The sequence below is a fragment of the Amaranthus tricolor genome, chromosome 8 (assembly GCF_026212465.1).
Source record: "Amaranthus tricolor cultivar Red isolate AtriRed21 chromosome 8, ASM2621246v1, whole genome shotgun sequence".
Lineage (NCBI taxonomy): Eukaryota > Viridiplantae > Streptophyta > Magnoliopsida > Caryophyllales > Amaranthaceae > Amaranthus > Amaranthus tricolor.
Genome location: NC_080054.1, coordinates 17,047,986 through 17,061,594, shown reverse-complemented (window position 1 = coordinate 17,061,594; position 13,609 = coordinate 17,047,986). Strand labels below are relative to the sequence as shown.

At 32.5% G+C, this 13,609-nt stretch overlaps 3 protein-coding genes across 3 annotated transcripts; 2 read left to right on the top strand and 1 right to left on the bottom strand.

Moving 5' to 3' along the window:
- Positions 1-1,577: 1,577 nt before the first annotated feature.
- On the top strand, positions 1,578-2,379 carry LOC130820294 (uncharacterized). Its single transcript, XM_057685615.1, has one exon. The coding sequence runs from the start codon at positions 1,768-1,770 to the stop codon at positions 2,113-2,115; it is 348 nt and encodes a 115-aa protein (XP_057541598.1). The 5' UTR covers positions 1,578-1,767; the 3' UTR covers positions 2,116-2,379.
- Positions 2,380-3,682: 1,303 nt separating this feature from the next.
- On the top strand, positions 3,683-7,410 carry LOC130820293 (glutaredoxin-C3-like). The gene is made up of 4 exons (XM_057685614.1): positions 3,683-4,016; positions 5,677-5,750; positions 5,835-5,933; positions 6,051-7,410. Exons 1-4 carry the CDS (start codon positions 3,823-3,825, stop codon positions 6,104-6,106), a joined length of 423 nt encoding a protein of 140 aa, XP_057541597.1. The 5' UTR covers positions 3,683-3,822; the 3' UTR covers positions 6,107-7,410.
- LOC130821600 (probable methyltransferase PMT27) lies at positions 6,816-10,787 on the bottom strand. Its single transcript, XM_057687389.1, has 8 exons — positions 9,438-10,787; positions 9,077-9,226; positions 8,317-8,587; positions 8,038-8,148; positions 7,740-7,914; positions 7,391-7,663; positions 7,111-7,305; positions 6,816-7,026 (listed from the first exon to the last, which is right to left on the bottom strand). Exons 1-8 carry the CDS (start codon positions 10,785-10,787, stop codon positions 6,816-6,818), a joined length of 2,736 nt encoding a protein of 911 aa, XP_057543372.1.
- Between the last annotated feature and the right edge of the window lie 2,822 nt (positions 10,788-13,609).

Below are 13,609 nucleotides of genomic sequence, written 5' to 3'. Positions count from 1 at the left end.
TAAGACTAACCTTATAGGTGGCCAAAATGATCCTGAAAATACCAAGGGTGTGTTTTGGCCATAGTTGGCTACTTTTAATTTGTTAGTTGGAAATTCACTTGTTTAAGGTGGTAGTTATGGTTTATGATGATGTTTGGTTAAAAAAAAAAAAATTTAAGTTGTTGGCCGTCTGTTGAAGAAAAAATAAGTCAAATAAAAAAAAAGAAAATTTTAATTTTAAAAATCTCACATTTTGCTCGTTGTCGTTTAAAAATTTCACCTTTCGATTATTTTTTAAAAATTCGACCTTATATGCTGCATTTTCTTTTAAAGTACTGACCTCATTAAGTTACTTGCAAAATTCAGCAGTAAATAAATTAAGAACCAAAAGGTCGGATTTTTAAAAGAAAACGCAGTATAAAAGTTGAATTTTAAAAAAATAATCGAAAAGTGGAATTTTTAAAAGACAACGAGCAAAAGGTGGGATTTTTTAAATTAAATTTTCAGAAAACAATGAAAAACCACTCATAATATTTAATTTTGTTTCGGCATAAAAATGACTTTTTCAGTTTATTTTAAATGTTATTTACTAAACACATTTTTAGTTATTGAATCTATAAAAAAAATAAAAGTCATAGCTAACCAGAAAAATGAGCTAAAAGTATTTAGCCGAACATGCCCAAAATATTGAAAACCCTTACAAAAATTATGATCACCAATGGTGATAGTGAAAAATTACTTGTTAAAAAAACCATGAGTTTATCAAATGATGTGGAACATTTTGTATACTTGACCATTAAATAGTTATTATATGTTAAAAAATTATAATCTTTCTCGACCGCATTCTACTTTATGGGTATAATTTGTCGTCTTTTATTTCTCTTAATCCATGATCATAATTATTATAAGCACGATACATTCGATGTTAATGATTATTGCATAGGAATGGTCATAGGTCATATCTGGGTCGGCTCTAACCAAACTCGAACCCAGATCCATTATTTTTTTTTAGTCTCATACAAGGACTCGGACATGTCGGGTCTGATGGGTCTAGGGTCTCAAACGAGTACTAAAAGGGTCTTAATGTATTTGCTAAAATATACATAAACTTTTTTACATTTGAAAGGATTCATTAGTACGAAAATGGGGCTATAGGTTATGTATAAGTCTAAATTAAGTTCAAATAAATATAGAAATTTGTTTAGAATGAATATAAAATTGATTTTAAGTTGTGTGATACTTCCTTTGGTTTTATTTAGTTGCTATAAATAGTGATATATTATGAGGAGAAATGTCACTATATGTAGCAACTAAAAAAATCAGATAATATAGGTTGAATTTAAAGCAGGTTCGGAATAGGGTTAACTATATGAGTATTAAATAGTTATAAAAAGAGGGTTCGATTTTAAATACCCTAGACCCAAACCCAGTGTTTAACCTAGGCTTAAATTCAAATTTGCTGGAACTCAAAAATCTATTCCAAAAATCTTTATTTATTTATTTTAACAAATTCTCCTTATTTTATATTATGAAATTGTAATTGATAAAAAGTTGGTAAATGCTACTGCCCTACTAGTATAAAATTTGATTTGCGGCTGTTAGGGTATAAAAGGTAGTTAAATATTGTCCCACATGAGAAACCCAAAATGGTCAAATAAATGCACACCAGACACCATATTGAAATTGTCAAATTCAAATCGAATCTCATCTTCCCTTTTCCCTTCCATACCTCCTATCAAATTCCTAAATACTACAAACAACAATTGATTAGTAGCCTAACGTTTTCGCATGTTGAAATTAAGAGGCTTCAATCAAACAATCCATCTTCATCCTAATACCAATTTTAACACGAATAATCTTAATTTACTGATCGTAAAGCCAGTCAATTTTTCTCCAAGAACGTCAATGGCGGATTCCGAGAGCAGATCAGAGATTACGCAAACGTTGCAGACGGAGAAGAAGGCGGAGAACAAAGAAATTCCGCCGAAGAAAAAGGAATTGCCAGAGCCGCCGGAGAAACCAGAGGCTGGAGATTGTTGTGGAAGTGGATGCGTTCGATGCGTTTGGGATGTTTACTATGATGAACTCGAAACTTATAATCAATTGCTCAAGGAATACAATAACTCTCTCAAATGAATTTCTGTGCATCCTATTCGTTTTTTTCTTCTTCTCATGTAATTCTTGTATTTTTGCCGTTGTAATTGAATTGGATTTGAAATTGAATTTGTGATATACAGATTTGATTCTATTACAAATCAATTGAAATTACTACAAACAATTTGTTTTGTGGAACATCTTTTACAAAAACAAATTCAATTTGTATCGTCTTGTCTTCAGTTTATTTGGAAAATTAATTATATTATAGTTTAAGAAACTAATACTTACTCCGTTCTAATATACTCGGTACTCGCTACATTTAATTTAGTACCACTATTCATCTTTCAAGCTACTTTTAATTTATATATTGTGGCTGATGTATAAGAAGAAATATAGTCAAATGAAATCTTGTTTTAGTCGTCTACTTGTATACTTTCATAATATTAAATTTTTGTAACTTTTAGTTAAACATAATTTAAGATATAAATTATTAAATTACACATTGGATTATGTAAAAACTAAAATGTAGTAACCAATAAGAATTGGTACCACCATGCAATGTTGTCAACCAAACAACATTTAAATTATGTACAGAATCATATATTTAGAGATATTAATTTGCATGTTGATTAACTTGGTATGAGTTACCAATATGATAACATTTACTAAGGTTTAAACCTTATTATGTGCATGTTTTTTGAAGGGTTTAACAAAATTATTCATTTATTTATGTCGACATTATTTGCTTTTAATCTACTTAGACATAAATAAATTAAAAGACAAAAAGAATGCTCAAGAGGACAATATGGACAAGATGAAAGAGACTACGCCAAAATAAATAATACTGAAACAAAATAAATAACACATTAAATGACGTCAGTCAACTCAATAGAGATGTTTTTTCACCTTGAGACCGTCTTATTTAAGATTTTATGTATCTTTATTTGTGAATATTTAATTTATTTTTAAAAAATTAGTGTTAATAAAGTTTACAATAAGACAAATCAAACAAGATTCTATTTATCAATGATTTAATATAAATTACTAACAGTTTTCAAAAAAAAATTATAAATTAATAACAAAATACAAATTAAAACTCATTGATAAATGATGTGAAATGAAAATTAAAATGATAATAATAGAAGGGAGTTTATTTTTTTATTTTAAGTATGACTTTACACTCTCGTTTTAGTTTTCATTCATACATTTAAATTATCTTTTATTTGATCATACATTTTAAATAATTTATGTAATCACACATTGCACACGTTTTTACGCCAGTTCTATATAAAATCAAAAAACATACTAATTAATAGATTAATTTTATGGGCTTGTTGCAAATATTATGTGATGGGTTTGTAATCTTTACTTTTATGCCAAGAATGATGTAAGTTTTTACAATATGTCATTCTTAGGGTAATAAAAGTTTGATCATAAAAACGTCTTTTTATTTATAATTTTCTATTAATTTTCGTCATTAAATTTATCGAGAGATATTCCTATTAAAATTTATACTAACTTTCTATTATTATTTTTACTATTTAGTATTGATTAAGGAACGTGATATTAGGATATAAAAAGTAGGTTGCTCTTGGCGTATTGATCTCATGTGTTGGGACTCTTTCAACATAAATAATGGAGACATGGAGTATACGAGTCAAAAACATACTTTGAGTCTTTGACATAGTGCCGAGAAAGCACAACAGAACAAAGCATAAGTCGTAATTTCAGGAAAGAAGAAAAAAAATGAAGAGATGTCATGGAATTGCTGCGAGTTTATTTCAAATGAAATTTTCTATGATTCTGTTGATAGCGGTGATGATTTTGATGAGTAATAATGGCGGAATCAAAGTAGCCATGGCCAGCAATTCTGCTTCGGCCTTCGTCAACAATGTCATCTACTCCAATCGTATCGCTGTTTTTTCTAAATCTTATTGCCCGTAATTTTCTCTCCCTCTCATTTTTAGCTATCTTGTTTAAAACCCTAATTCAATCAATATGCTGCTCTGGATAATTTCTTCAATTTCATCATATTGCGACTTTATTGATCACTCCTTAATTTGTTCAAATTAGGTTTTCGTTTGATGTTTCTTGATAATCATTTGCAGAGACAACTCGTAATCATAAATTATTTGTATCATCATTCATCACTGATGAAGGAGCATTGTATATTATGTTTTTGAAATCCTTTGGATTAGAAGCTGGAATTATGTCTTAATTATGTGAAAGAATCCTAGCTAAATGAACCCCGTCAATGTAATAACTTCATTTTAAAGTGTTACTTCTGTTTTCCATAAGTTGTTTTAATTGCCACACTTTGAGATAATTACAGTTTGAATCATTTAAAGTTTTGTAGTGCATTGTCATCATGTAATGCCTTCGAGTAAGGGCCTGTTCTCTCCTACATGTTTTATTATTAATTCATTCTCGCATTTTCGGCTCTTCAATACTTAATAAATTCTAACAAGTTCAATACATGTTTAATTAGGAGGGAGAACAAGCCTTAAATCAGTAAACTTTCTTGATGATGAATTTGTAGTGTTTTACCATATGGTTTGAGGAATTTATGTTAATACAACACTTACTATTGTTGGAATGCCCCTTATTTCGATTGGGCCAATAATTTACAATTTTTTAGTCTCGGACTATACTGGGTTATATTAAAATAGCTATTAAATCATGAGCACTTATTATTTATTTGAAATTGTTAGTGACATTTGCTAATTTACTACCAATGGTCAATCGAAAACTACTTCTTTTTCATCACTAACAGGTTAAGGTTGCGTACCCCAAAATATGCCTAGGTAGAAGCCGTTTAATAACATTGGATGATGACGTGGTATGTTTGGAATGTCACTCCTTAATGAGCTCAAGTCATTGTAAATGCATTGACCGAAAAGAACCTTTTAGGTTGTAGGCTCTTCTGAATTATCGTTGGCTCGTATACGGGTTCTTTGTAAGTTTTAACAATAAGAAGATTGCTTGAGCCTTGATTCCAAAAGATTGGGGTTGTCTACATAATTTAATATGTCATTCTAACGTTCACCCACAGATTATTCTTCTCTATTCACTTTGTTTTTCTAGCATCTCAATCTGTTTATCTACATTCTTCATGCCCTTTTTCGCTCATGACCTCCATGTCATCTTTGGTCTTTCTCGACCTTTTTTAATAATTCTCTCGAGTTCCAACTTTTTTATCTACTTTACTGGTTTGCTAATACCGCCCAAACCATCTGAAACAATTTTCTTTTATCTTTTCCTCAATATTTGCACCTTCTAAACTTATTTTATATCTTCATTTCGAATTCTTTCGCTCAATGTATGTTCAATTATTTATCGAAGCATTTACATTTCCGCTACTCACATCTTGCGACTATGATGCTTTATAAAATCTTAACATTTTGCCGTATAGTAGCGCTTGTCTAATGGTCGTTCGATAAAACTTGCCCTTTAGCTATTATTTGCATTTTTTGGAATGTAAAGTTTCATATGTTTTGTCAAATAGGGAGTTTCAACCGTGGTTAAAAGTTGTCTGCTTTTTTAAAAAATCACAAAGGATCATTGGTTGATTATTGACGTCTTTGTTGATTCTCTTAACAGATACTCTTTGCGTGCAAAGCGTATATTAAAACAACTGAATGAACATCCATATGTCGTGGAGCTTGATCTTCGAGGTATTTAGTGACCATTCTTTCATTCATGTCATTATATGGTTAGTTATTTCAAAGTTGTTAACTAGTTCATGATCACCCATTCAGATGATGGGTCTGAAATTCAAGATATTCTTCTTGAACTGGTTGGTCGACGTACAGTGCCTCAAGTTTTTGTGAATGGAAAGCATATTGGTGGTTCAGATGGTGTGTAATCTTTGTTTTCATCAAAAACTCTCGTATATAGTGACATGTATTTTTTTTTTTTGCCTCTTCAAGTTTTAGCTTCTATCAAATGCATGATTTTGTTTGTCTTGAATTCAGATCTACAGAGTGCAGTCTTGAGCGGACAATTGCAGACACATCTCTCAATTAGTTGATGGCTGATCATACATACATACTACAATGAAACTGTTGAAAAATCAACTGTGATGTTCTGGAGATTGGTGTAGGTCATGGATTGTTTTTACCTAGTAAGGACTATGATATGGTTGTAAATCACATCATGTTATGTTCATGAACTTTTTGCCCCACTCTCCGTGAGTCAAAAAATTATGTGCAGTTTTCAGTGTGTTAAAACATTGTAATTAACTCTCCTCCATATATGTGCCTAGGAAATAATATGGTACTCAATTTTGGAGTTACGTGTATGCAAAAGGAACTTGAACTTATTTGTAATTATTGACCGAGAAAGACATGCTCAAATCACACGTTCTTTTAAACATGTCTGTAGCTACTGAACATTGAATGTTCAGAAGTCTAAACTGACAGGCAGCTTTTCATACACATGTTTAGATTTTTGGCTGATGTACGAAACCATGGGTGAAACCTTACTGGAATACTAAGATAATGGAGTACTAAATAATGCAATTTCTTATACAACAAACTTTTGCTGTCAGAAAGCATTTTGATTTGTTACGATTTCATCAAATAACACCATTGTATTCCATAACCATAATTTCTTCCTGGTGATTTATGTTTGAGTATGGCTATACAGCTACTGAGCTGTTTTGTGATGTGGTGTTTCATTCGTACTTAATTCTAGAGGCATGAAAGTAGTTTTCCTCCTGCAAGCTACTAGATTAGGTATCATGAAGATTCATTTGTTGGTCGCCAGTCAGATTTGGTTGCACTGAGTATTCCTTCGTGATCTTTGGAGAAAGTTAAATGAACCTCCCAGTGCAGTGATTTTAGCAGATTTTCAACTTCTCCAATTGCGCTGGACTCGTCGCGAACAATCAATTTTCCTCCAGGTCTGACTATTCTGTCTACTTCTGCCATCACTGGCATAAGTTTGCACCTGTAAAGAAAATTACACTGAAATTATGTTCTGCTATTATTAAAATGCTTAATCTTGAACATCTGTTGGGCTATCGAATTTCACCTTCCTTTCAGTTTTGAGAATAGATGATCAGCATGCAGAAGGTCGTAGCTTCGTGGGTATGTGCTGAAAGATTCACACCAGTCATGGTAGATCCCGAAGAGGCCTCTTTCGTAGATTATAGGAAGTGTGTCTGGAGCATTTACATTGACAACATTAAGGACCCAGATTTTACGGTCTCTTAATGCTGCTGCAAATCTGGAAAGGTAAGGTTAGTAAAATTTTCATCTGACTTGTTCCAAACAGATTTTTTGAAACATAAACAGAGTAAATGGATCCTTACCCTCCGTAAACAGCTCTCATGTCCATAACATTCCGTACATTTTCCCAACTGATGCCTAGTTCATTGAAGTATGACTTGTTCACCACATCTTGCCAGTGCTCATAGTCTTTTTCAAAATCATCAGGTGCTGGTTTTCCGTATATTCCCATCTGAGTTTTGTTCAACCAATATGGCGGAGTCTCCAACCTTTTAGCCCACCTAATTGGCCATTTTCCTCCCCTTGCTGATGCATCAGTTGGCACACGATGCATGCATGCTTGCAGTGGGACATACCTGTCATAAAAAACTTTTAGATATGTGTTTTACCACTGTTTTAAGAAAAAAATGGAAGTGGGGGGGAAAAAGTAACCATGCTGCGTCAGGATCATCATCACTTTTACACATTGGAGGTTTATTTTCCTTTCTTTGGTCATAGCATTGGTTGTTTGTTGGTTTGCGGAATATGGCAACTCCAACCTTATTTAGAGCATCTTTCTCTTTCTTCTCAAGTCTCCAGCACATTGATTTAGTCAATGCAGTCATTGCTTCAAAAAACAGAACTATATTTATAAGTTTTCTTGAAAATATGTGTGCTTCATGGACCAAGGTTGATAGTTGGTATTGAGTTTATGGTAGTTAAAAATTGGAAGTATTGAGATCGTACTTACCTTCCCATATCTCTACATCTTCTTCAAGCATTTGGTAAACAGGTGTTGCTGACCAAATAAAATGGCCTCCAGGTCTTAGTACTCTGTTAAGTTCGAGCAGAAGTCTACCACCTTCATGGAGATTCCAAGAAAAACGTTTTTAAAAAATTTTTGTTCTGATACCAGGGTATTCCATTCAGAATTAGTTAATTTTGTTTCTAGTGCCCTCTTTTTCTTGTTATGTTAAACAGTAGAAGGCCCCCCTTCCCTTCTTAGCCTACATATAATGTTGGTACTAACCTTCAGCATGCCAAGGAACCCTACAACGAGCACAATGCACAGCATCAAACACTCTGCTAGGGAATGGGAGCCTTTGAGAACCCATCACAGCTGATATTGCAGGTATACCTCTCTCCAAAGCAAACTGAACCTGAGCTTGGTGTTCATCTTTAGGCGCAAATGACATGGTAAGTACATCCCTCTCAAAAAGAAAGCCTCCAAAACTTGCAACACCGCATCCAACATCTAATATGACTCTTGTGTGCTTGCCCCATTTAATTCCTGGAACTGTCTGTAACCAAATAAGAGCAGCATCAGTAATCCAGCTTCATACTGCAGAGCATCTCTACTTATTATGTTCAATTTATGTGGATCTTCAAAAAAAAGAAAATAGTTGCCCCATTTTCTTTTTATGTTTGGCTGAAAATTGTTTGTTTTATTTTTTATAGCAGTTGTAGTGATCAAGATATGGTGAGACAAAACCAGTTTCAGCCTATGTTACTCGGACACTTCACTTTGCTTCATGTATCTGTGTCCGATCCTTGATGTTCAGACTTTGGTATGGCACTTAGACACTTCATTTTAAGCGTAATATTGAAAATTTAGATGTATCCGACACTAGGACACGTATCAGTATCCGACATCAATACCCAAGTCCAAGTAACATAGGTTCCAGCTGATTCAAAGTATTTGTAAATGAAACTTAGCCGATCTCTATCTGATTATCTCTCTTTCATTTCCCTCATCCATTCATACATGCTAGTAATGCAAAGAGACTTACCTTTTCAAGGAAATCGATATAATGGAAAGCACCATGTATAAATTGCGTTCCACCTCCGGGGAAAGTTAAGAACTCCCCTGTAACTTTCACCCAGTTCTGATGGCCTTTCACCTGTGCTAATTCTTGGTGGGGTACATTGTGAAACCAAATCTGCCAAACCGCACAAATCAGTCAGAGTTTAATCACTCCCAGACTATTGTAAAACTCTCACCTATATGTTAAATTATGACAAGAATATGAATTTGTGGCTGACGAGGTAACAAATATCATGCTAATAATTAATGTGTAAAGACTTGAAACAAACATGTATAGCAGATTGATGTTACTTGATAGGTGGTAGTAGTTGTAAATAAAATCTCACCTTGTCCCTGCTTTGTGGCCATGGAACAGGTTTCTTATAGCCTTGAGGAGCTGGGACAAGGCAAGTTGGGGGATCCTCAGGGCAATGCCTCTCACGATGCTCGAAATGTTTGGTAGTACGCAATTTTTTCAACGCTTTCTCATTGTCCAAACATGGTATATAGTCTGCACCTGCTGTCGCATTACAAAGCTTCCATGTGTACCCATATAGTTTCTCCTCATCTTGTCCCTTTACAGTCTCCTTCTGTCTTTGCTTCTCATCATTGGAGTGAGCTGCCTGAGTCGACCAAGACCTTTTTGATTCATTGGACTCTTTTGGAATCCCTGATGTAGGGAGTGAATGTGACCCTGTTGATTTCTCTTCAGTTGATCCCATTGTTTCCTGTTTACTTGTCTGAGTACTTTTTGCATTCTCCTGCTCGGGATCTGCCTGCTTACCTGCTTCTTCTTCCTGCTGCCTGTCCATTGGTTTCTCTTGCTGGTTTGTGTCCTCTCTTTCCTGTTTTATCGCTGAATCTTCTGTGCTATCTTGTTTTAATGGACCATTCTTCGTTTCATCACTAAATGTGATTGGTTTCTCATCCTGTGGTTGCTGCTCCTGTTGTTCCTCTGTAGCCTGTTGTTGGTTGATATCCTTTTGTTGTAAATGCTCCGGATCTTGTTGATGATCATCCAAATTTTGTTTGTTTTTAGCCTTTTGTTGTTCTTTTTCCTGTTCTTGTTGTTGGTCCTCCATAAGTTGTTGCTGGTTAAGTTGTTGGCTATCATACTTTTGTGTTGCATCTTCCTTGCTTTGATCACCATCTCTTCTTTCATCTACCTGATCCGATAGTGTACCTTTCTTATTGTCTTGATCCTGCGTAATGCTTCGTTGAATGTTCTGCTTCTCGGTGAGTGTACTCTCTTCTGAGACTTGTATTTGGCGTTCATTTTGCTTTTCATGTTCTTCAGCGGACTCTTTGTCACCCAGAGTCTGCGCATTTTCGTCAATTTTAGGTTCATTTTCCCCTTTATTATGATCGTAGGATCCTCCTACATTAGATTCCTTAGAAAAATCCTTAGCACTACCTTGATCTAACTTATTTTTATCTCCTTGATACTTCTCATCTGTTTTTAAAGCATCTTCTGGTAGATCTCCGGGATTATCATCAAACGAGCCAGAGCTCCCTTTACCATCAGGCGTAATAGTGGTAGAAGCTCGAGTTGTAGCCTTCAGAGAAACTGCATCATCAGAGGTAAGCATCCATACACCTAAAACAAAAAGGGTTATAAAGAATACGGTTGTAATGGTCGAGACATATGAATTCGAGGAAGATGATCTCTTAGCGTTTCGCGTCCTTCCGAAAGCCATTTTTTGAGGAAGGATTAGATTACTTTTACAATTTACAAGTTCTTATCAAATGCATTCAAGTGATTTATTATTGCTTTCTGGAAAATGGAAAAGAAATATGAGGTAATTTGTTTCAATGGAGCTTGATGCATGCACAATTTCAGAGATAGAGAAAATGTCTTAAAAGATCCATGATAATAGGTAAGAGGGAATTCGTTACATCAATCTTACTAAACTTAGATCGTACTATAAAATTACTTCCTTTTTTTGTTATCCTTTTATTTTACTTATGTGAAGACTTCTAAAGAACTAAAAAATATATTTACCTAATGGGATTCTAACGAAATGAGTTTTTTTTCTTGGATTACAGAGTAGGTTGAGGAAAAAAGAGGTCAAATAAGAATTATGCTGATAATGTTTTTTTAAAATGACATTTGCTCTCCAACTGAAATAAGACGTTTATCAATACTAATGAAATGAACTTAGAATACATAGTTGTAAAATAATGAAAAATAGTTAGTCTTTTATAAATAGTGGTTCACAAATTTTTTGTAAGAGGCGATCTCTTTGAGAAACTATTTCTAATTAGGTTGGTTGATTAAAAGTTTTTTAACTAAATGGAAAATGTAGAGTAAGTAATGCATGCTTACTCGGTGGGGTTTGAAGATATTACAAGTAGGCATTTAAAATATGTCAAATAAAGGTTTATAGTAGGTATTTAGTATATCTTAAGTAGGCATTTAAGATACCATATGTAGGGGTTTAAGATACCTCAAATAGACGTTTTAGTATACCTCTCAATGTGTTGGATAATTTGTAGTGTATTATCATGATCATTTCTTGTGAACATAAACAATGTTGGATAGTAAACATGCGAAAATATTAGTTGTCTACTTTTGATATCCTTAATGACTGTTTGAAGTGTCCTTAATATCAATTTGTGATATCTTTAATGACTATTTAAAGTGTCTTTAATACCAATTTGTGATATCTTTAATAACTACTTGAAGTGTCCTAAACTCCAACTTAAGATATCCTTAAAGACTACTTAAATTGTCTTTAATGCCAATTTGAAATATCATTAATATTTTTTGAAGTCTTGTTAATGCTAATTTGAGATAACCTTATTGCTTTTTTCTTCCAAATTTGATAAAATTATACCACCGAAATATATGATATTATCATCAATTTTTTTCCAAATTTTAATAAAAAATTTTCTCAATAATGAACACTCCAATGTCTTTATTTTTAGCTTTCCCTAATTTTAGTATCACAATATATTTTCCCCATAAAATCTATATTGAAAATTAATTTTTTGTTGACTTTCTTTGTAAGCCTTAAACCTATGTTTATTTTTGCAAATTTATAACGATGTAAGGATCACAAAAGTATTATGGATTGGAGCATTTTTAAGTAAAGATATAAATTACTTTTGAATAATTTTAAATTATATAAGTATTAATTATACAGTCTTATTATTAACTTTGACTTTTATTATTAAATATAAGAAAAAAATTAATATTAAGGAAAAATTACCATACATTTTATTAACTTTTCTATAATAATATAAACTATTGATTAATCATAAATAATATCAACTTAAGGGTTTGTTTCTTAGAATAATACCAACTATAGTTTATTAACAAAATTACCAAATTTTTTTGTCGTATAATCTTCTATAGTTTGATTTTGAACATATTATGTATATTTTAAATTACCAAAGTTGATATTATTAATGGTTAATCAAAAGATGGTATTAAATAAGCAAGAGTTTATATTATTCCTAGTAATTTTTCTAATACTAATAATTCGACCTTTCACCTATCCATATTAAAAACAATCTAAAATTGAAATTATTCATAACGAAGAGGTGAAAAGTTGAATGATTGATATTATTCCTAAATATAATATATTAAAAAATATATCACCATCTTTTAAATTTTTCTCATTAATTCCACTGCAACGTCCTCTTTCAGCTTTCGCTTATTTTAGAATCTCAATGTAGAAATTAATTAGATCTTTGATCAAAGGATCAAACAATCCAAGTATCCAACATTACCCAGATACAAAGGTACTTATTTTACATAACAAAATCAAAGAATCATTAACCAAAACAAACCAAATACCTAATCATTATTCAATATTCACCTAACATGCATTTAAATTAAAATCCCCAATTTAATTTAACAACAAAAAATATCGACTATTCATCTTGAAATTGTAACAGGCAAAAACTTGTAACAAATAATTTTACTTTCAACCAAGAAAAGCAGAATCTCTCTTCAAATAAAATTTAAAAAAACCGAAAAATTGGAAAGAAAAAAAAAAATCAATAATAGCAAAATGTAATTTCAAAATCAACCATCCAGAGAACCTTCAGTAGCACAAAGGCAGAATCATCATAAGGTTCGGGAGGGGGAAGCGACACGAGATGGATCTTCCGAGAGTGACCGAGAGGAACAGAAAGGAGTATGTATGTGTATATATATATATATATATGTTGAAGTAGAAGTATGATTGTTTGATTCGTTTAGAGTTGAGAGATTAAGATGAAATGACGAGCAACGAAAAGAATTAGATATTCAGATTGAAAACTAAAATCAATTCATCATTAGAATTGTTGTTAATTCCTCAGAAATTATGCGCTCATATTTCAATCCTCATTTTTCTTTACTGGATTCGCTGCTTCAAGCCGTTTCTTTATCACATCTCAGCGCTTCCAAAACCCTCCATTTTTACCAAATCTGCTCAATCTCTGGTTTTATAGTATGCATCACCTTTATTGTGTTAGGGTTTCAAGACGTTGTCGTTTTGGTTTTGGAATTGGACTCAATTTTGAACTA